We start from the raw sequence: 23,948 nt of genomic DNA, 5'->3' as shown, positions 1-23,948 counted from the left end.
GTATCATTATTTTGTTATCACAAGGGGAGGCAGCTGAGGCACAAAAAGCCTCAGTGATTTGCCCAAGATCATCTAGCAGTGTACAGCGCAAGGTTAGACATGGGGAGCAACAGCAAAGAGCACAGGTGAGCCTGAGTATACACTAATGAGAGAGAGCATAGATAGCTACTTACTACTGCATGTTATTGGAGTGATGTCTGTGAGGAGGGTGTGAGGCTTAAGCACTTCAGGATAGACTCTGACTTGACTGTATTTTGGTAGTGGCATAGTTACCCACGGATTCTACCTGGTTGTCATACAAAGGCTTTGTGCTTAGCTAGTTGATGCTTATAAAATCTTTTAAGATTATTGGATGAAAGACAAGGCAGCAGGGCACGGTATTGTTATCCCATTGATTTATTGTAGGAAACTTGAGGTTGCGCATGGTGCTTTTCGTAACACAGGTGAAGTGAAAACAGAAATACAAAGCCTGTTGACAATTTCTGCTTAAGAAAGCAGGGAATAATCACCACTGTATTATTATCACTGTCTCCATTTTTCCCCCTGGGTGCTAGTTTTTAAGCTATAGCTAAAAGTGAAAAGTGCTCTTTTGGCAAAGGCAAGATTCAGCCCCCACTGTGTGGCACACAGGCCCTTCCCAGTCAATTCTATCCATTTCCTAAATTATATTGGTACTTTGCAGGCCCAGTTTGTGATGAACTTAAATGTCCATTATCTCTCTCATCAGGTTTGCCTTTTAAATAGCTTTGGACTAATAAGTACCCAAAGGCGGGTGCCTTATGGTGGGATTTCAACAGTTTTAGGATGAGAAGCACAAGTGCTGTTGACCTCAATAAGACTTTGGCTTTCAAATCATTTGCACATTTTTAAAAATTCTACTCTCTGTAGTCTGAATATAGATTCAGGAGTATTAAACTGCTTTTGAAATTCCTGGCTCCGAATCCAGATACAGAGCAAGTTTGTTGCTAGGTGCTCTGTTTTCACAGTGGTTTAATAGTGGAGTGCACAAATGATACATGGCCATACTCTAAGACAAAAAAAGGAAGTTTAACATATAAACTGAGTTTTCAGCACTTGATGCTTTTGATCATCCTGTATGTAGTCAAGCGCTTTATTTTTCCCAGTCAGCAGTTTTTGAAGGGGATTGGTGATGGTCATCTATTTAGGTTCGAGAAGTATTAGAGAGAGTGAACACAGAGGATGCCTCAGTGTTTAAACTGCTTTTATAACATTAGCACTCCAACGATATAAGTAACTATCATTTTATGTGCTAACGTAAAAAGGATGCAGTAATATTTAGAGCTGCTTTAAATTTATAAGTAACAGGACTGAAAAGAATTGCTGTGACTCATTAGTTACTGTGGTGGCTGACTAATACATTTTAAAATTCATGATTTTGGGGTAAGTTAATAAATTTTTATGGTCATTAGTCAATAGCTAACAAGTTGCATTTTAACTGAAAAATTTCTATAGAAACTTTCACTCCAGAAATCTAGCAGCCTACTTTCATTTACCCTTCACATTTTTTCCCCTGAATCTTTCTGTAAAACTTCACTATTTGATTTCATTCTATTAGGGTCTCTATATATTTCTATATTTTGTTCTATTAGGGACATTTTTCAGTGGTAAATATAACAACTGTGTTTCCAAAAACATGCATTTGCACCTCTGGATTATTTGTTTGCAAATATTAATGCAGTTTGCAGTATATATAGACAGTTAGACATATTTCCTTCCCAAATGATATTTTTGAAAACACCAGTGTAATTTTTTATGTTTGCAAACTTTGAATCCACCTCCAAAATAATTCATTTCATAATGGGGAACAAACAAAGCTGTTCACCTGTTTAATATATATTTTTTTATATTTCAAGCAAATTTATGGGAATAGCAGGTGGAAGAATCCCAAATATGTGACTTCAAAGTCAGATGATGAAATCTATATAAGCATCAGATTATTCTTTATACTCTGTGTAACAGGGGGCCTCCTCTGGCTGCTCTAACCATAGCCCGCCCACCTGTTCCTGGGCCAACCACCCGTCTTCTCGTCCGCCATGCCTTGATGTTAATAATTAATTAATTGATGTTAATTAGTGGGAGGCTGCCCATTTCCTGCCCCGATGCCCGGGGGCACTATCTGCGGCTCCTTTCCTCCCCTACACTGCAGCCCAAGCCTCGCAGATGGCATCTCAATGTTCCCAAGTACACCAGCCCCACACTAGGCTCCAGATCCCTCCTGACAGGCCCCTCCTTATACCCCTCTCCTCCGGCAGCCTACACTGCCTTCATCTGGGCTACCGAGCTCCTCATAGCTGGCTCCCTTCTTGGGCATGGTCCCCACTCAGGACCTTCAGCCATACAGAGGCCCTGGCTCCACCTCTGAGGCCAGGTAGGGTCCCAGGCCCATGACTCTGGGTGCCCCTCGCAGTGGGCGCCTAGCCCTTTTGACCTTCTCTGTCATGGCCCCAGCATGGGCCAGTCGAGGGGGCTCTCTACCTCTGGCCTCACTAGCCGCACACTCTCCCCGCGTCCACCTTCCCGGATGTGGGGAGCTGGGGTACCTCACACCATGCCTGGTGCTCCAGGATCTCACCGGAGACTCTCACTCCCCCGCTGGAGCAGCAGGTCATGGTGCTACCCTGTGATCTTCCACATCTCCCCCTTCTACTCAGAGTATCGGGGCTTCCCTCAGGTGGCTGAGGTGGCCATTGCTGTGCCTGGCCCCCTCTCCCACCGATGTCCTGACCCACCCGAATGTGGGAGCTGGGGTTAAGGCACCCCGACCTGCCTTTCACCGGGGTGATAACTGTCTTCGCATTTCCTGGGGGCTCCTGCACCACTGAGAGCCCTGCCAGGCCACCCACTCCCAGCAGGGTGCAGTTTTAGGTAATACCCAGGACCAGGAGCTTCCTATCCATCTTCTACAACTCCTCCCTTACCTCCAGATCATACTAGCAGCCCTCGGGCCAGGCGATGTTGTTGCCTGGCCTCCAGCAGCAGAACTGCTTTGTTTTTATGGGCAGCCCTGTGTCTAATATGGCTGCCCTCATTAGGCACCTGGCAGCTGCCAGCTCCAGGCTCTTAAAGTGGCAGGGACACACAGTGCCCTGCCACACTTTGTTTGGATTTAGAATTTTTTTTTTCCTTGTGACACCTGGAAGACACCTGGTGACACCTGGCATACAGCACCTATAACTATCTCAACATAGTGTTAAGATGTAAAAACAACTTTTTCAACTTTTAACATTCATTTATCTACTCAGGCAGTTACCCAGATACTCAAACAGTGGGCATGCCTACACATGCACAGTTACTGTGCAGTAACCTAAAAAATACTGTGCAGTACAGGTAGTGTCTACACATGCATGCCCATACTGCACTGTAACTATGGTGACATACACCAAGTTGGGCATAAATTTGATACCTGCTTGATGTAGGTATCAAATTTACTCCCAACTAGTTACTGCACAGTAAGATGTTGTGTAGATGCCCTACTATGCAGTAACACTGGGTTTGTCTACACGTGCACCCTTAAGGTGACGTAAGACAATTAAAGCTGCATTAGTCGCTTTAACACTATGTGGCTTGAGTGGGCCAGAGCCGAATCCTGAGGCATGTGATGCTGCAGACACTGGAGCTGTTGTTCTGGTAGCAAGGAACCTCCCCCCCATGACTTCCTGCAGGGGAAGGGTGCAGCACAGCATGGACAGGGCTGGGGCTGCATCATCTGTCTGCAACACCCAGTGCTGTTTTCTCTGCCCCATGAGTGAGCTTCTCTGCTCAGCTTAGCCCAGGCCAGGCTGGGGCTGTGTTTGCTCCCAGCTTCCAGTGCCGGTTTCCCTGCAATACCTACCTCCATCCCAGGCACGTGCCAGGCTTCCCTTCCACCAAGACACTGCCTGTGAGAGAGCCAGCATGCACCCCTGGATGCGCTGCATGGCTCAGCCGCAACTAGTGTTGTGTTCAGTGTGACCATGTGCTGCCTTGCGCACTGGGCTTTGGGCCACTCTCCATGGGTGGGAGGCGGGAAAATGGGGAGAAGGTTAGAGCTGGGTTCAGGGTTGTCCAGGGTGCTGACCAGGGTAGGCTGATGCGGTCACCCAGCAAGCTGCGTTACAGCTCCTTAAAGCGTTAATGGCTGCATGTGTAGACACTGGCCGAAAAACCACTTACTGTACAATAAATGCATGTGTAGACATGCTCGGTGTCCCACAGTAACTATCTTTGTTACTATTCTTGTGTGATCCCTGAAGAGCTGTAATAGTTCAGTTCTCAGAGTCCATGGAGATGCATCACTTCAACAATATATTACCCACTATTTGTGCTCATCAGGAAATCAGACTCAGTGCTGTGCAGTATGGCTCAGACTTTGAGACACAGACCAAGATAGAAGCATACCTACTGCAGAGACTTCTGCTTTAAATATCCAACAAGTTTATCTTTACTCATGATTGCCTTCTGGAATACAAATCAAAAGTGCTGAAATATTGTTAACCACTTGCTACTTTCACCCTGTAACAGAGATTCCATGAAGATGGGAAAAACAATCTTCATCAAACCTTTTCACCCCCATGCTCAAGTGGAGGTGGAAAATACCCCAAACTCTTTTTGTTCAAGCCAGTGATCTACCAGAGAAAATATCCTTCAGAGACTTGAAAATTTCAATATATGATATACATAGGACTTCTGGGCTACTTTGAGAGAATCCAAACGGTCTTCTGGTTTTGGAGCATTGTATCTGTACTGTCATTGTAATTATGAAGGCTACACACAGTATGGGCAGCCTGTAGTATGCAGTAGACAAAGTAAAGTAGTGGACTCCAGGCACCTCTTAAAATCTTTTTGCTCGTAAAGATGTATTTTGTTTGTTTTGTCATCAGTTCTACTGGATGGTATCTAATTTATCCTGAGCTGATATGGGCAGGCTTTGAGAAGTTTGCAAAATTTACCTTTTCCTATCCCAGAGCAATGTAGCTTATTAAACTAACAAAGGATGACCTGAAGAACATGATGTTAGTTTATATGCCATTGCCAAGGGGAGCTGAAAGGATCCCAGCAGTAGAGCAGAACATTTACTACTGTATACAATACTTCATTTTCATTATTCAGTGCATAACAGAAAGCTGGGAAATTACAGCTCTAGCAGAGGAAAAAAATAAAGTACCTCAACTTAAATATTTAAAGACAGTGGATTTTAGAAGGCTCATCTCCTGTCCATTTGGAGACAGTGCCTGGCATTTAGAAAGGGTGGCATATAATGGAGATGTGTGAAACAAAGAAAAAAAATACCATTTTTCATTAAGCACCCACAGTTCTTACTTTGACCCTTCCGTATGCATTTGTCTAGCCACTGAGTCATTGAACACACAGTATTGTGTAACTTTCATTTCTTCAGAGGCTTGTTATATTAGAAAAATTGTTCCAAAGAAAGCAACAATTATGACATAAGCACATCTGGCTCTTGCAAATTATTCTTTATTAAGCTTTCATTTAATTACATGTGCTGAAAGGTCTGCTTTTGATTACTGTAATTTTTTTTATTTGTCCATCTGAATGATAGTAATGTTGAAAATTACATACAAACCACCTGTTTTTTTCACTAATAAGGAAAAGTTTATATAGATTTATGCAGGGAAGAGGGATTAGGATCTTCCCTGTTTATGGTAGAAGAATTATTGCTACTGCTAATTCAAGGTGAGGGTTTAAAGTTGGTCATTAGAAGGAAATTAAACTGATTTGTTTTTGTTCTGTAAACACTTTCTAGTGTTAGGAACATCTGACTTGGATGTCCATTTTTATCATGTTTGTATTAAACTTTTGAGTAGTGGAAGAAGTTGTGCATAAGTTTTGAGACTGTGGTTTTTGAAATTTGTGGTCTCATTTTTTTATGTGGAATTTATACCTCTATTTCTCATTAGTGTTAATGGGAGCTTGAGATGTAAATCCCTGTGCACTGTGATGGAGATATACCCAACTGCCTCTTCTATTCATCACCAGTATCAAGAGAAAACCTGGCATTGAATTTCAGTAGCAAATTAATCCAGTTTAAATTCCTAGTACAGGTTCTGCTGTTGATGGAGAACTTCTATGTAACAATGTAAAGATCTAAAATTTTTCAAGTTTTCAGTAGGTGCTGCTTTTTTTTCTCTTATAAGCGGCCTTACAAAACCGGTGAGATTATTTATCATGGGGACAATATCCATTCACTTTCCCTTTACCAGGATGATTGTTGTCAGTGGGAATGGGGGAGGGAAACCTATTTAATTTGCCAATAAAATAAAAGAAAGTTTCTTGCCTGATGTGAGAAGTTTGTGATGCTGCTTGGCTTTTTTAGAAGTAATGACCTGGAAAAGCTAAAACAAGAAAGTGCTGGAATCCCTCCTCCCCCCACCCAATAAATAAATAAATAAATGTCTAATTCTATCAAGGAAAACAGCAGTGAGGCAATAAAGAGTTATGTACTTCTACCACTTCTTAGAAGCTTAGGAGCATTGCAAGGAATATTTTATATCTTTGTCTTGTCTTGCAGCAACTCTATGCAGCTCAGCTGGCCAGCATGCAGGTTTCTCCTGGAGCCAAGATGCCAACTACTCCACAGCCACCAAACACAACAGGGGCACTGTCACCTACTGGAATGAAAAATGAAAAGAGAGGGACCAGCCCTGTAACTCAAGTTAAGGTATTTTTGATGGGTGGGGGGTGTGGAACTAGATTTAGAAAATGGCAGTATAATTAATGGAGCATTGTGATCCATGTGTTTATTTTAACAGTAGGAAGTCCAAGTACATGAAAAGCTCATTCTCAAATGATATGCTCCTTTTTAGTGGTAGATTATCAGCATGGAGAATGGAAGAGCAGGTGTTTACTTCTTGGTTACAAGAATGCCAAGCATTTCCCTTTATTTCTGTAGGCAGCACTAAAAGTTATCGTTAAAATTTAGTATCTTATGGATTTCACCTTTTAATCTGATGTGCTTAAATATTTTATAACTTGTTTCAACTCATATGCTTGTATGTAGAACATGCATTAGAAAGATGGTGCTTGCTTACAGTGTGAGGATGTTGAAGATTGTAGCCCATTGAATTATTTTCCAGTTCCCTTGCTGTATGTACCTTTTCCACAACTTTGGAAAAAGTATCACATAAAAATGTAAATCAGGGACTCCAGGAAAAAAAACTGTGTTGCTGCAGGTTGATTTGCCTCTTGTTACGTTCTCACAGATGCTGAAAACTGGGCTGTTCCTTGTTGGTTTTGCACCATTGCTGAATGCTTGTGCTTGCTTATTCTCACGTCCTTGGAATCAGGCAGCTACAATGTGGCATTTGGCAGCAGCTCAAAGTGAACAGGATGCACCCCTCCACTTTGTGGTGCAGCTGGTACCTTTGGGTGGTACCAGCTTGTTTTATTGCTGTGTTTTCCTGTGGTTGTTTTGGATTTTTTGAGGCCAAAACAGGTTGGGAAACAACTTGCTTTAAACACAAAGCTCATGGTTTGTGGAAAGTGTGGGGATGTGCTCTTGATTGGAACAGATAATGCTGCAAATTTATTAAAATACACCATTTTACACAGGCAGAATAGATTTTTTTTCTAATAACATCCTCCCCATCCTTTTGCATTAGCCTGAGAAGATTCTACTCACTTGGGGTGAGATTTTTTTTTTTTTTTTGACGGGGGAGTAAAATATCACTCGTTTTTTCATTATCATCAATCATCGTGTTAAAGTGCGGGCAAGTAGATATTTCTGCCTGGGCTGATAAATTTTCATGACATTTTTTTGCTAGGTTGAGAGTGCTAATAAATAAAAACTATCCCATTATGGACAGAACCAGCATTTGTTTAGCAACGCATTCACTTTACTTAACTCTGGATACATATTAGCCTAATATTTTACCTCTCATAATCCAGTGCTGTCCGTCAGAGCAGTCAGTGGAATTTACCACATATGCTGAGTATCTAGAAAAGGAGATACAGGCACAACTGGAAGGCAGAGGCAAAATGTTTAAGCAAAGTTGCCATAGTATAGTGGATACCAAACACCAGAGATTTATGGTAGTGAGAATATACTATTGACTACTTTAATGTGAAAAAGTAATTTTGTAAGTGAATGAGCCAAATGGATCTACACCAAACCAAACCTTTACTAGATGAGTAAAATTTTCCCTGGTTAAATTTAAGCATATATCTGCTTGAACTGAAGCCAGTAGCATTTCAGCTTTTCTGGCCAGCTGAGTTCTATTACTGACTTGACCACATGCAAATTCTTGGGGGTTTCCCCACATAATTTAACTTGAATGGACTGTAATACATATTAGTAAAATAACCCCCTTTTTTTGTACTTACTTTATTAAGCTCACTATTGTTTTGAAAATATTAGAGGTAAATTGCAAGAGCTTCATACAGAAAAATAAGAAGGGTTATCATAAAAGTTTAATTAATACTTAATATAAAAACTCTCCAATAAACTAGCGCTAGAGTGCTTTCTTTGAGAATTCTGTTGCCCACACAGTACACAGCAGTTTTAATTGTCATGCATTACTTAATAAACCATAAAAATCTTTTCTGTATTTAACCATCTGTTTGTGTGACCTATATACATTAGTTATAGAGCTAAATAGGATTACTTTGTAGAAGTCAAATTGTTTCAAAAGGTAACGTTAGATTTTCACAACGGGGCCAAAATGCTTATTCACCTGTCAGCTGTTTTAGATGAGGAATGATGTCTGATGAGAAGGAGCAACGAAAGACTTTGGAGGTGTTCAAAGGCATTGTTTTCTGTTTATTGTAGCATCAGAATTACTGAACAGAAAGTTATTTGAAAATTGAAAAGGTTTGCATAGGTTTTATATAGTTTTGGGCACCACACTTCAAGAAGCATGCAGATAAACTTGAGAGGGTGCAGAGAAGGGCCACCTGCAAGATTAGGGGCCTGGAGGATAGGCTGTATGAGTAGAGACTCCGGGAGCTGGGCTTGGTAAGTCTGGGTAAGAGGAGGCTGCGAGGTGACTTGATAGCCATCTACAAGTATGTCAGGTGGGAATGCCAAGATCTCGGGGAGCAACTCTTTAGGAAGGCACCCTTTTGGAGGACGAGGACCAATGGTCACAAACTAATAGAAGATTTAGGCTGGACATAAGGAAGAACTTCTTTTCCATAGGAGTAACTAGAACCTGGAACACACTCCTAGGAGAGGTGATGCAGTCACCATCTTTGGAGGTGTTCAAGAGGAGGCTGGATTGTGAGCTAGTTTTAGCTCCTTAACCTCCTGCCTATAGCAGGGGACCAGACATGATGATCTTACAGGTCCCTTCCAGTCCATTGACTATGACTTTAAGTATGCCTGCTCACAATCCCTTAGCTGCAAGCTACTCAATTCAAGATGAGCTCTGGGCCCACATGGAATACTGTTCAAGTTACTGGGTATTTACACGGGCAAACAGCTTGCTGTGTCATGGCCACAAACTGTGTGAACCTGCTAAGGTCCTTACCCTTCATTTGCAAAACCCCTATGTTGATGCAGAACTCCATTGACATCAGTTATGCTCTGCATAGACGGTAGAGGCTCTTTTCAGGGTTAGGGACTATATTTAATTTTAGCCATTCATATAGGTAAACAATGTATCTTACAACTGATTTAGAAATCATTTGAACTCTAGAAATGGGATGCCATTGTAAATAAATACTTATTTGTTATGCAGTCTTGTTTAATGCATTGTTTGGCTAGGACTTTACTGAGTCTCACTGCTGGATGGTAAAGAGAATGGAAAGGACAATATAATAGTGTTGTACTTTTCTAAACTTTGAAGTGCTCAGAGCTGCTTTCTGAAATATAAACAACGTAACCTTATATATACAGCATTTCTCAGCTTTCAATGTATTTTAAATCTCTGTCTTACCTTAATTAAGGAAAATGAGCATTCTCCCATTTCTAAAATCCTGTGCCTTGCTGGCTGCTACTAAATTAAGCAAGGAGCACAAGCCAGTACACAAGGGAGAGAAGGACAATTGAAGTTTTGTTCAAAGAAAAAAGGCACAGATAGAATAATGTTTGAACGTGGTAGAAGTGATTAGAAAAGCATCCCCTGACCACTGGGTAGTATTGCATGAAAAAGACTAATTTTACATAAAATCTGGCAAAACAGATGACAGATGGCTTTGGAATGGCAATATACCAAATATTTGAAGTTGTGCACGGTATTATGCATAGATTAAGGCATAGATCAATGCAATTGTGTTCTTTGCAGGACTCTTTTTTGTTACAGGAAGAGAGCACAGATCAATAAATGATTTAGATTATGCACCCTAAAAAGACATTTAGAAGGTGTACAATAACAACAGTGTTGTGGATGAATGAGTCAAAGATATAAAAAAGGGCTCTAAATGTTGCCATTTCTGAAATTCTTCTTATTGCTTTATTTCTAATATATTAAAAATAAGCTCTATAGCTTATTTATAGTTCCAGGAACTTTTCAGATAGACCCAGCACAAAAGCACTACTGAGCTGCTGGAAATTTTAAATAATTCTTTGTAAATGCCCTAGGTTAATTTAGATCTCTGAAAACACATTAGGAAATTAAGCCGTAATGTGAGCTAATTCAAATTTTAATTTGGCAAAAAGAATGATCCAGCCACATAGTTAATGTAAATAGAAGCATAACACAGAGAAATTAATGAGGTTTCCTTTCGCTGAATCTTCAAGGAGGCAGATAATTAGCTTCTTTTGTTATTATTGCAGGAGAATGTGGCATTGTCTTGGAGGTGTAAAATAACTGTGGCTTACTAAGTGATAATGTGTTTCATTTGTCTTTTTTCTAATAATTATTTACATTAAACTCTTGTAGGATGAAGCAGCACAGCCACTGAATCTCTCAGCCCGACCCAAGACAGCTGAACCTGTCAAATCCCCGACATCTCCAACACAGAACCTCTTCCCAGCTAGTAAAAGCAGCCCAGTGAATGTGTCAAATAAAAGTGGCATCCCCAGCCCTATTGGTGGACCGTTGGGAAGAGGATCCTCTTTAGGTAAACTCCTCAGGGGGAGGGAAAATACATGGTGATTTTTAAAAAGGATCTTTTCCCACGAGGTAGGTTTGCTAAGTTAAACCGGCATCTTGAGAACACTTTGTGCCTTTACAGGGGAGTCACCACTAAACAAACACTTTCTGTTTTCACGTAAGGAAAATAAGATTCCTCTGGGTAAAAAAAGATTTGCATTAGTAATCAAAATGATGCAGTAGTGGGCATAATATATCTCTACAGGCATTTGGTATATACGTATACAATTCTAGTAATTTTATGTGAACAGGAAACACTTCTCCTTAAAAACATCAATTGCACGTATAAGCACAAGGCTCATTTCTCAAATCTGACCTCTGGATTAGGCAACCATATGAGCAGTTATAAATGCACACAAGTGCCACTATGAGTGCCTTGCTTGGATAATGGATTTTAAAATGCTAAGACATATATTTGTGTTATGCCATATATGAGCCATTGCAGTGGGATGGCTCACATGCTTTAAGTGAAGTATGTTCTTAACGTGCATTGTTGGCTCAAGTCCATGGAGGACGTAGCATCTTGAAGGTTTACAGTAAGTTATTCTAGAAGCTCAGGCAAACAAGCTGCTCTTGACTTGCTTTTCATTGTGAGTGTGAACATGCCTGTTAGTCTTACCTAGACCCATGTTCCTAAGAAACACGCACAAAGACTTGAAATTCTAGGAGAGGAGGCATAAGCCTATTTCAGTGCGTCTTAACTGCTAGAGAGCAGCATTTGCTCTGTGTACGTATGTATGCATGTGAGTATCTGATGTTTTCCCAGTACAGTAGGCTGCTGCTTTTAGCACTTGCCCAGGAAGTAGGAGACCTGGTTTTTAGGTTCCCCTAACCCTAATGTTATGAAATCCACATCTCTTACTTCCCAGGAAAGTAGGAGATAGCTAACCATAGCTCTTCTTGAAACTTAGACAATGGAAAGAATTGCAAGATGGGTTGGGGCAAAAGGAAGGCATATAAAGGGAGCATTTTTTTGTGGCCCAGTGGGATGACACCCCCTGGGAGAGAAGGGAGCCTTGAGTTCTGGCCCCTGCTTCCAAAGCTGATACATTGTATTCAGTGACTATTTAAATGGTTAGGACACTTTCCTGGGAAGTGCCAGATGTGTGTTCAGTCTCCTTTGGGCTTGAGGGGCCTACAACCCAGACCCCTGTCTTTCTGGGCATGTGCCCTAATCACTAGGGTTGCCCGTAGATGTGTGGGGAGGCTGCTCCAACGTGTTGTAATTACAGATTAATCAAGTCTGCTGGAGTGTGCTAATTAGCGCACTCCAGCAGCCTCTACCTCTTGTATATCAGTGTCCTTGCACTTAAAAATGGTGATGGGGGCGCTTTAACTGAAGCTCGTTCAATTTTTCAGTTTTAAAGTGCCCCGCCACCGTTTTGAAGCACATGAACACTGATACATGAGGTACGGAGGGTGCTTTAATTACAGCAGCTCTTGGAGTGGCTCTAATTAAAGCACCTCTCCACCCCCTGGAGCACATGTAATAATGTGGGCAGTATCATTGCTGCCACCATGTGGTTTTCTATCTACGGAACTGAGATTTATGCATTTTCTAGATATATCGCAGGAGAATTTAAGTGAAGATAGACATCTTCATGATTTTATGTATGATGCTTTAGAGGTGGAATAGGATTGTGTTTAGTGATTTAGATGCCTAGAAATATATAAATGCCACTTAGATATTTAGAGATGGAATGGAGACCAGGTCAAAGGGATCACCTACAAAGCTAAAATAGTGAATTGTGACTGTTAAACTGCAAACTGAAACCTTACTACAAACAGCTTGCTCATAGTCCATAGCCTAAATATTCTTGTTAACTGTATTTAAATACCATATTTACTTGAAAATAACATGACCCTAAATATAAGACAATCTCCCAATAATTAGATTCTCTGTATGAAAAATTTATAAAATTGTTATCATTTTCCAGGTATAGAATATAATTATCGTAGGTTTTGCTTGATTTGTCCTCTTTCCACTGCTATGTCAGGGAAAAGAAATCTGGGGGATCAGGTATCCCCCCTCCCCTTTGCTCCCCCTACAATCCCTTCACCCATCTAAACATAATTTATCATATAGGAAAATTACTACAGGTATCCATAGACTTAGTTCTTCCAGAATTGATGCATGTTACCTTTTTTGAAACTGCTGCAAGTTTTAGCACAGGTACTCAATAATTACATTTTAAAGCAGCACTTTTGTACCTGCTTATATATATATATATACACTACAAACTATTTTTTTTGCAAATATATATATATACACATACACAAATTCCTATACCTTTACTGTCCTGTCTCATGACTGATGCAGTTCACTTGTGAAGCCCATAACGTTCATCTGCAGCTAACCATTGTCATCCCCATTACAATAACTGCAACTGTGTTGTACTTATTGTAATAACTACAATTATTACCCCCCCCCCCCCCATATTTCTTCATTGGTGGCAGGGTACAATGCTGCTATCTAGCTGGAGCCAGTACCTGGCAGCAATGGGGGCAGTGCTGGTGGCACGGAATTGTGCCCGCCTAGCCCCGCTCCACTGTCAACACTTACACATCATCCTGAAAGATCTTTCTAGGCCAGTCTTTTGGCCTCCACTTATTCTGTTTCCCTCTCTAGTGATGCATTTGAAGTCTCCTGTGATCACCACTGGCCAAGTAGTGGGCATTGACACATTCATGTTTTCCAGGAAGGCGCACATCCTCATTTCCTTATTGGCTAGTATATAAACATTTAGGAGGTCAAATTTCCCTCCCTCTGTTTCAAAGGTGGTTTGTAGTAGTCTGCCTGCAGCAATCTCTCTGTGCTGCAGGGATCTCACTTTGTCTCCTTTCAGCAGGATGGCCACCCCTGATGATCTATTGTTGTTTGACCCCAATCAGGTGGAGTGACCATGCAGCCAGCGTTTTTCGAACAAAACATATTTTTGGAACTCTACAAGCCACATTCCTGAAGATAATACCTGCTTTGTAGCTAACCCAGGCATTGCTTATTTTGTCCCATGTCTCTTTCTTCAGCAGGTTCCTCACATTCAATGAGACTATTAGGAACCCCATAAAGCAGTGAGTGGGGGCAGTGGTAGCCACACCAACCAAAAAGGGAGCCTGTCTCCCTGAAGGCTTAAGTTTTTTACAACCTTGCAGAGGGCCTTCAGGGAGACAGGCTCCCTTTTTTGGTTGGAGTAGCTGTGGGGGGACGTCAGTCCTCTCTTATGCCTTGAAGTTTCCCAGCCATTCTGGTCTGGTTCCTCCTGTCCCCCCTGGATTTCCATTTTTGCATTGGGTTCCTCTTAAGCATCTGTGGCTTTCTGCTGGCTCCCTTCCAGGGTGGCCTGTTTCTCTCCCTCCATCTCCTGCTCCCTTCATAACCTTTCAAGTTCCTCATTTAGCTGCTCGAAAGAGCACTTGTAGATTTGGAGGTGGGGGGCAGCTTTGTCTTGTTTCCCCTTCCCTCTGAGTTCCCTCCCCTGTTCCATCCTCCTTTGCCACCCCCAAGTTCTCTGTTAGTGATGGAGGCGGCTGGTATGGAGGGCTTGAGACCACTGGGGTCAGTCACTCCATTGTTTTTTGCCTTGTTTACGAAGGATTTGGGGCAGTCTTTAAAGACATGCTCCTCCTCCCCGTACACATTACAGTGCCAGTCTGCTACAGTCTTTGGCTTCATGGTCTTTTCCTTTGCATATGGCACAGATTTTTGGGGGGCATTGTGCCACCAGGTGTCCCTGCTCCCTCCATTTGTGGCAGAGTTTAGGCTACCCCTAGTAGAAGACAAAGCCCCTATGGGGGCGCAGAGAGATTGTTGTGTGGAGGTGCTACACCTCATCTGGGTTCCCAGGCTTTTCAGCATTGCCCTGGCTTTCCAGGCTCCAGTCCCCCCCCCCCCCCCCCAGTTTGTCTAGGACTTCCTACACTTTTTTGTACTTTCTCATAGTATCTTTTAAGCCAAAAACTTACATCCTCTTCCTTTATTTGGCCAGAGTACATTTGGATTGTAACCAGCTGCTCCCTCCTTGTGCCTCCCCTGGCAAATTCAAAACCCTGCAGCTGGGGATTCCCCCTGCCCAGCTTAAGTTGCTGCCAGAAATCCAATCTGCTCTTGGGATCTCTGAAGCTGAGTTCCCATTCTGCTTCTCCCAACATGCAAATGAGCCAATACAAATTGTAAGCTTTACCTTCAGCAGGTCCTGCATGATTTTTGTTAAGAAATCCTCTCTCTCTCGGCATCTTTCCTGGGTGCAAATGTCTTGTCTTCACTTGGAACCTCACTGGGAAGCCTTTTCCACTCACCTCCATATTTGGGGTGTCTCCCGTCCCAGGGTCTAGTGACCCTGAGTTTCGGAGTCTTTGCTCCCCAACACATGAACATGGGGGCAATTCAAGGTTCTTTATCTGAACTGATAAGAGCAGATATAGTTTATTAGTAATATGACAAAGAAGTTACGAAGTTGAAGGGGTAGTAGGAGATGCAGAGACCATGACAAATGTGGCTACATAGTACAGGGTGGGAGGGGAGAGGACGCAACTAAGTTACATAGTAAGAACGAAGCCTGCTTAACCCCGGGGTTGGTTGGTATGGGGGATGGGGCAGCTAAACGTGCAATGCTTACTTAAAAGAGAAGATACGAAGTACCCATGCAAGGAAGCCACCTCCCTTGGGAGTCTGTTCCAGAGTCTGGCAACCCTAATCATGAGGAAGTTCTTTCTGATATCCAACCTAAACCTACTTTCCATCAGCTTATGGCCGTTGTTTCTGGTTATTCCAATGAGTTCTCTGGTAAACAGAGCATCACCTATTCCATGATACCCCCCCCGATCAATTTATATTCTGCCACAAGATCCCCCGTCAGCCTTCTCTTGCGGAGGCTGAAAAGGTCCAGGTCCCTCAGCCTTTCCTCATAAGGCCTTCCCTGCAGGCCTCTAACCATATGAGTGGCCTTCCTCTGGACCCTCTCAAGGTTGTCCACATTCTCCTTTAATTGTGGTGCCCAGAATTGGATGCATTACTCTAGCTGTGGCCTGACCAGTGCCGCATAGAGGGGGAGCATCATCTCCCTGGACATGTTTGTGATGCACCTACTAATGCATGACAAAGTGCAGTTAGCTTTGCTAATTGCTTTGTCACATTGATGACTTATATTCATCTTGGAGTCATCAGCGACTCCAAGATCTCTTTCTGTTGCTGTGTTGCTGAGAAGGATATCTCCCAGCCTATTGGATATCCCCCAGCCTAGTGTGCTGGTGATTCCCTCTCCCTAGCTGCAGCACCTTGCACTTGTCCTTGTTGAACTGCATCCTAGTGTTCTGTGCCCACTTCTTTAACCTGTCCAGGTCTGCCTGGATTCAGTTTCTTCCCATCAGTGTGTTTGCTTTGCCCCATAGCTTGGTGTCATATGTGAACTTGAACAGAGTGCTTTCCACGCCTTCATCCAGATTGATGATGAAGATCTTGAGCAGCACCGGCCCAAGGACTGAGCCTTGGGGGACCCCACTGCCCATATCTTTTCCAGGTCAATACTGACCCATCCACCACCACTCTCTGGGTATGACCCTTAAGCCAATTTGCCACCCACATGATTGTGTAATTGTCTATGGCATGGCCGTTCAATTTGTTTATAAGAATAAGATGGGATATTGTGCCGAAGGCCTTCTTGAAGTCCAATTAGATGACATCTACCTTTACACCTGCGTCTAAGCTTTTAGTGACCTAGTCATAGAAAGAAACAAGGTTTCAGTTGATGGACATGGTCCCAGCTGAGGCTAGAATGGCTGTCACCAGCTGGTCTAGGTTGTGGAGCTGCCACACTTGTGGGATGGTCTCTCATTCATAGCTGTGCCTCTGACACCTCTTGTTGTGGTTATTGTAGCAGATGTCACTGTTAATGGCAGGCATTTGAGTTGGGTGCAGAGGATGAAGCGCCTGTCCAAAAAACATGTGACGTTTTTACCAGGCATGAAGTGGTTGCTCACATCCCACTTTGAGGTGAATTCAAAGACCTTACCCTGGTCAGGTTTTCTTTCAGGTTGCTAGCATACTTGGTTTGGCTGGCATCCTTTAGAAACCTCTCCAGGCAGGTCTTCAGGCAGGCAGTCATGGTAATGTGGCTGGTTTGGGGGCTGGGAGCAGGGAGTCTCCAAGCTCTTGGCACTCCTTGGACCAGGTCCAGATGAAGCTGATGAGCTTACCAAGGCAGCGTGTGGCATTGTGGACTTGGCTTCACAGTGAGGCCATTTTGGCCAAATTTGCCCTCCAGCAAGCCTCTCAGGAGGGTGGCCAGGTGGTGGGCTGCCTGGCAGTCCTCTAGCGGGCAGTGTCCCTTAGCACTGGTGGTGATGCTGTTCACCAGCTTATCGGATCGGGATGCTCAGGGCACAGGTCAGGAGACGGAAGGTGTGGGTGACAACTGTGATGTCACAGAGGTCACCCATGTGGAGGATGTTGGCACCTCTCTGTTGGTAGGAGATGTGTAGGATCTTGTTGTTGGCTCAGAGTGGATATACGTATATATATGTAAAAGTATGTCTAAATATATAAATAGATAGATAGATATACATCATCTAGCTTACCGTTCTTCAAAACACTTAACCAAGTTTCAAAACCTTACACCTGTAACAAACCTTCCTTCTGTGCACCTGCATACCTGTTACAATAATTGCACCTGTGCACCCGCCTTTCTGCACACCTGTCTGCATTGCTTTTCCTATTACATTTACAGTCCCTTTAATTCTAGTGCCAGTTGCTAGCTTTTAGCCCATAGTTCATATCACTGTCACTGCTGTTTCCACTGTTGCTGTTGTCATCTTTGCTGTCCTCATTGCTGTCCCTCAACCCAGCTGACTTGCTGTCTTCTTCTCTGTCTTTTCCCTGCAAAGGGGGGTCATTGAAAAGCCTGTGCCAGTGGTTTCTCTACCAGGTGATCTTGGCTGCCTCCTCTCTGTCCTCTTCTACCATTTTCCAGCAGTAGGTCTGCAGTTCACTCAGTACCATTTTAACACAGTCTGCTACCTCAAATTCCATGTGCCTGTATATCAGGAGGTTGCTGGACTTCCACAGGGCAGTACACAGGACACAATGCAGGACAGAAACTGATGCAGGACACAAACCAATCAAAGTGGGCTGTTGGGTCCCCTGGTGTTTAGTTAGGTGCCTGTACAGCGCTGCTTCTCTTGTCATCAGTCTGACCCTTGTTACCTCTTTGCAGAGCCAGTTTACCTTTTCCTACACCGCCCTGGCGTATGAGCAGAACCATGGGAAGTGGTCAGTGGTCTCTGCTTTGCCTTGGCAGATTTCCCTGGGGCAGCTGGGCTGACCTCTCTGCCCCTCTCTGTGTCTCAGTGCCCACACTGGGAGTACTCAGTGGGCTATTAGCCAGTTCAGGTCTATGTGGTCGTTTTGTAGGCCTTTGTGGAAGATCTGCTCCTGCATGGCCTAACAGCTGTCACTGAGAAGCAGCTCCACAATTGACAGCTTATCTTTGGCTCTGACTACCTCCTGAATCTTCCTGTGGTTGGACATGGTTGCTGGGGCTTCCTTCTGTAGATCATAACTGCTCTGGAACTCGTTTAGGACCTTGTAGAACCACTAATGGCCCACAGTGTCTGGTTGGGCAGTGTTTAAACCTCCCACAGCCTCAGGAGGTGCCCTGCAAAATACTTAATGAAGCAGGCTGTTTTGGTCTGTGCACCAGTCATCAGATTGCAAATCTAGCTCATGTACCTTGCCCAGAAGCACAGAAGGATACCTGGCATTCCCTTGCCTCTGGTCGTCTTCATCTGGTAGAAGGTTTTCCTTGCCACCTTCTCCCATCTGGAACTGCAGAAAAAGACACACATGGCTTTCTGGATTTGGTGGGTGACATGCTTCAGGAGGGGAGAAGACCAGTGTGGTGTACTGAAGCACTGGTAGCCACACTGCCTTCATGAGTGCCACACAAACCCCATGGAGAGGTGGCATGCATGCCACAGGTCCAAAATCTGTTTACCCTTAGCCTCTGTCTTTTTCCAGGCTTTCTTTCTGCTTGGCTCAGGGTTGAACTCCACACCAAGGATCTTGAGTCCCTCACAGGGGACAGAGATCCATATTCAAAAAAAAAAAATTTGAAAATTTGTTTGTATTCCAGGTCAAATTAGAATGATTGAGTTCTACCTGCTCAATCAATATGTTTTTTGGAATTAATGAGTTCTGCTCAATCAGTATGATTTGGAACTGATTTGGATTATTTGACCTGGAACACGCCATGTATCATTATTTTTTGAAAAAGTATGTTTGCCCCATATGGGCTTTGTTTCTTATAGTCATGCTCAGCGTTGGCTGCATTTAATCAACTTCATAGTTGATTTCCATTGTTGAGCAGAGCACATGATCCTTTTGCAGCAGTTTAATGATAGACAATGTATTTAATGAAGTTTCCTTGCAAACAATTATGAGACAGGGGGAATGGGGTTTTTCTGATTGGGGAAAAATCCTTGTCTTGCATTCAAGTAAATATGCTACTTGTGAGTAGCTAAATATAGTAGTGTTGGGGTGATGTTATATCCCTGATGGTCCAGGAAAAAAGCATAAGGATTTTTGTGGGTAATAATTTTATTAGACTGACAGATCAGGGGAAGGGTAGTTGGTATCCAAAAGCTTTTCTATATCCCTCCCAACTACACAGTTGGTCCAATAAAAGATAACACCCTGAAAAATCCTTCCCTGTTTGAGTAACAAGTAGATTTATATAAAAAAAAAGTGGATTTTTTTCACATTTAGAGTTTCTGCCTTCTGTGTTTTCTGACATGTAGATCCTGCAGTACTGTATATGTCATTTTGTCTGTGTCGCATTATTTGTATGGCACTCTACCATTGCAGTATTAAGTGCAAGAGGTCAGTTTGAAGTCAGGCTTGAGAACATTTCTAGAGATAGTGAACAAAAGAAATAGATGATGAGAGCATTTTTTATTAAAAATCAAACCACGACAGCTTTGCATACTTTTCTTCTGGGCCTAAAAGTACGAGAGAGGCTAACACGAGAGGTAAACTTTTCATAAGCTAAAGTGAAGCTGATGTGAGCTAAAAACCCATGGCCCATTTCCAAAAGTCATTTAGGCACTCAGGAGCCAAGGTCTCATTGAAAGGTAGTTGGACTTATTCCCCAAGTTCTACAGTCACTTCTGAAAATAGAACTAATGGTGTGTCGTGTGTCTATACTGTGTTCCTGGAGCTCCTAGGCAGGGCCATTTTTCAGCCAGCCCTGGGGACATAGTGTAAGTTCCTAACCTAGAAGCTTTAGGGTCTTATTCATTACCAGGAATATAACAGAAGGGGAAGGGGAGGATGACCAAGAAACAGCCCTAGGCACTGGCCCTGGTTGGGAAGTGAAAAATAGAAACAACTGTGCTACTGGATTGGATGCCACCCTCCTGCTGCTAGTGTAGCCAGTGACACTGCCCTGTGCATCACTGCCACCCAGAGCACTCACTGCTGGTTGGTCATACAGGTGTCAAGTTCAGCTGCAAACAAGCCTGTTGTGATTTCTCTGGTCTTCTCTTGATTGCCAATTTAAATAGGCTGTTTATTACTTAAGGCGCCTTAAAGTAACCTTTTTGAAGGTTTTTATTTTTTAAATCAATATGCTTCAGGGTCAATTTTTGCCCTTCTCATTTAGTCAAACTAGTCATTGAAGTCAATGAAGCCAAAGTGCACAGGAATTCAGACTTGGCTTGTTTGCTTTATTTTTTTTCTTAAATGAAGTATAATTAAATTCACAAGCCTGGCAAACCTGGAACACTTAAAATGACAAGCTTTTCTTGCTTGTCTAGCAGGATTCTCCCAAGTGTTTCTAGCTGGAATGTGTATACCCTTTCTCTTTCATATACTCCACAACAGGACATTTTTTTGGAACAGCAGCAGGTGGATCAATGCTTTACCACAGCAGCCCAAAACTACCAATCATCAAATCATTCCTATCTACTGGTCTAAAATTAGAAAGCTTTATCTTGAATGCTGATCTTTACCTATAATAAAATGTAGTTTACGGAGAAATGTTAGTCTTAGGGTTAAAGGTATTTTTTTCTTTACAATGTGTAAAAGAAATTTAAAAAATAAATAGTTTGTCTCAGTTTAGTTACAGCTTGGAATTCATATTAAGGTGATAACATGCTGACCCCCAACACCAAATGCTCTGTGCTATTTCTGAACTTCAAAGCTCAGTACAGGGAGGGAGGGCTGTCCCCTGGCAAAGAAACACTATATAAAATTAGCATATATTTCAGTGGCCAACAAAGTACTTACTTTCTGTTTCTGGAGTCTTTTTAAATTAATGTTTCAAAGGCTTGTTATTTTGACTCCAAGCCAGCAACATATTAAGCAAGTGCTTAACTTTAAGCATGGAAGTGGTCTTGTTGAGTTTAATGGGGTTATTTATAGGTTTCTGTGATAGGCTGTCAGGGGCTGGGGACAGAAATTACACATTACACATAAACACATAAGTGATTGGAAACCAGTTCAAATCATTACACAACAGAAGTTCAGTGCACATAAACTCCTTTTAAAATGGCTGAAACTGGTTTAAGATAAACCTGGGTGGATGTAGTATTAGACTTAACTGACTTAGGCTAAATCAGTTTATTGAACTTCAATCCCAGATCCCATCCAGGTTTAAGTTAACTCACAGTTTCTCACCATACCAGGATGCTTTGTACCTCCCTTGCAAACCCTCCTTTGCATGGTCGGTGGCCAATCCTTGGCTCAAGCTGTCTGCTGCAGCCCAGCAGGGAGACATGCTCTAGTGCTCTGTGGCTTCTTGACTGGCCCACTGCAGGCATGTGGCTGCATTTCTGGAATAAAAAGTGAATGTCCATTCACTTGCTTATAGGTTAAATAAACTGATTTAACCTAAGTCAGTTAAGTCTAATACTACATCCACCCAGGTTTATCTTAAACCAGTTTCAGCCATTCGGAAAAAATGTAATATTTTCTTGAATGTGGAGCAAAACTAATATGGAAAAATTAAAAAAAAGGGGGGGGGGCTGGACTCGATGATCCTCTGGGGTCCCTTCCAGCCCAAATGTCTATGAAAGGTTCAATCTACACAGCTTAGACTAACCTGCAAAGATTGAATCAATTCAGCCTCGGGGTTTTTGACTGTCTGTACTTAGCCAAGGACTCAGTGGTCATATTTTCAATAAAATAAAGTGGGCCTACTCTTATTAGTTGGTTTACGTTCTTTCAGCCTTCTGAAGAGAAACTATTATTACTGCATCTGCTGTCTGCAAAGGTCAACACAATGCAACCCTAACAGAATGAAAGCTGATTTACAAACTTTGAATTGAATGTAAATGATAGTCTAAGAAAGGTGTGTTCTGCATTTACAGATATCCTTTCCAGTCTTAACTCACCTGCCCTATTTGGGGACCAGGACACAGTAATGAAAGCTATTCAGGAGGCTCGAAAGATGAGAGAACAGATCCAGAGGGAGCAGCAACAGCAGCAGCAGCAGCCGCCTCCACACACTGTTGATGGAAAACTGCCTTCCATGAATAACATGGGGCTAAACAACTGCAGGAATGAAAAGGTAACATCTTCAGTTACACAGCGTGCCACTAATTCTCCTTGTCTAGCTGGAAAATAGTCTGTTAAGCTTGTGTAGCAATTTCTTTTTTACAGCTTCTAAACTTTTTACAGCTTCTAACTGATATTGTATTAGAAACAACTTGTCATTTCAAAGTGTTGTGCCACAAGCTTCTGCTGCTGGTTTACATAATAACACTCAAAATGTTAGCTCTACACAATGTGCACAACTAAGCAAAGCCGTACCTAAATATTTTTGAGCATTTATATATTTTTGTGTGTGTGTGTGTGTGTGTGTGTATGTATACACACACAATTTTCTGTGTATATATTTAATAAGGTATGTTTGATATATAAAGCTATAAATCTACCTGTAGCAAAGTAATGAATTAACTAGGTCGAATTAGGAAGGCATGTGGCTATGAGATTTTGAGTTTGTGTTGAAGGTGTTAATGTGGAAGGGAAAATGCTTATGTTAAAAAGAAAAAATATGTGTGTGAGTGTGGCTGAGTATTGTAATAGAATAAGATCCATATGCATGTGCTTATAAATACAAGTAGACTAGGCTGCAGCTCTGGGTGGGATGGGGATTGGATTGGGATGGGGCTGGGGTGGGATGGGGATTGGGGCATGCTGCAGCTGTGAGTGAGGTGGGGATCCAGGCATGCTGCAACTTCTGTAAGGTGGAGATTGGAGAGAAAGGAAAGTGTAGCCCTCAAGAGGATACCAAAAATCATTAAGTGGCCCTCCAGCCAAAATAATTGCCCACCCGTGATATAGATAAATTGGAGAGTCCAGTGGAGGGCAACAAAAATGGTTAGGGGGCTAGGGTGCATGACTTCTGAGGAGAAGCTGAGGAAACTGGGTTGATTTAGTCTGCAAAAGACAAGACTGCGAGGAGATTTAATAGCAGCCTTGAGGGTGGTTGCAAAGAGGATGGAGCTGGGCTGTTCTCAGTGGTGGCAGTGACAGGAGGGGGAGCAATGGGCTCAAGTCACAGCAAGGGACGTTCAGGTTAGATACTAAGAAAAACTCTCCCTAGGAGGGCAGTCAAGCACCGGCGCAGGTTACCCGGAGCGGTGGTGGACTCGCCATCCTTGGAGGCTTTTAAGACGGGGCTAGACAAAGCCTCGGCTGGTCTCTTGCAACCCTCGTTGTCTACGATGCTGTGAGAGGCGCCGTGCAGCTACCGCGCCGGGGAGTGAGGGGCAGGGTCTCTGAAGCGGAACTGCCCCGACCTGAGATGCGGGGCGGGGGGGTGCGAGTGGGAGCAAGCGCCCCGCTCCCTTCGCCTCTCGGCCCCTGCCCTCGTGACCCCGGCGACCGGGCAGCCGGCCCAG

At 42.9% G+C, this 23,948-nt stretch overlaps 1 protein-coding gene across 6 annotated transcripts in view; it reads left to right on the top strand.

The window, feature by feature from the left end:
* The window catches only part of SOX6 (SRY-box 6), a 489,331-nt gene that overhangs the window by 371,877 nt on the left and 93,506 nt on the right, over window positions 1-23,948 (top strand). For all 6 annotated transcript variants that reach the window (XM_019519647.1, XM_019519646.1, XM_019519644.1 and 3 more), the window contains exons 9-11: window positions 6,530-6,679; window positions 10,839-11,019; window positions 22,413-22,612. In XM_019519647.1, coding sequence (XP_019375192.1) covers window positions 6,530-6,679; window positions 10,839-11,019; window positions 22,413-22,612 — 531 coding nt within the window. The remainder of the gene's footprint in view (window positions 1-6,529; window positions 6,680-10,838; window positions 11,020-22,412; window positions 22,613-23,948) is intronic.

This window comes from Gavialis gangeticus, unplaced genomic scaffold, assembly GCF_001723915.1.
Source record: "Gavialis gangeticus isolate Ggan-Ray unplaced genomic scaffold, GavGan_comp1, whole genome shotgun sequence".
Taxonomy (NCBI): domain Eukaryota; kingdom Metazoa; phylum Chordata; order Crocodylia; family Gavialidae; genus Gavialis; species Gavialis gangeticus.
This window is presented reverse-complemented; position numbering and strand designations above follow the sequence as displayed.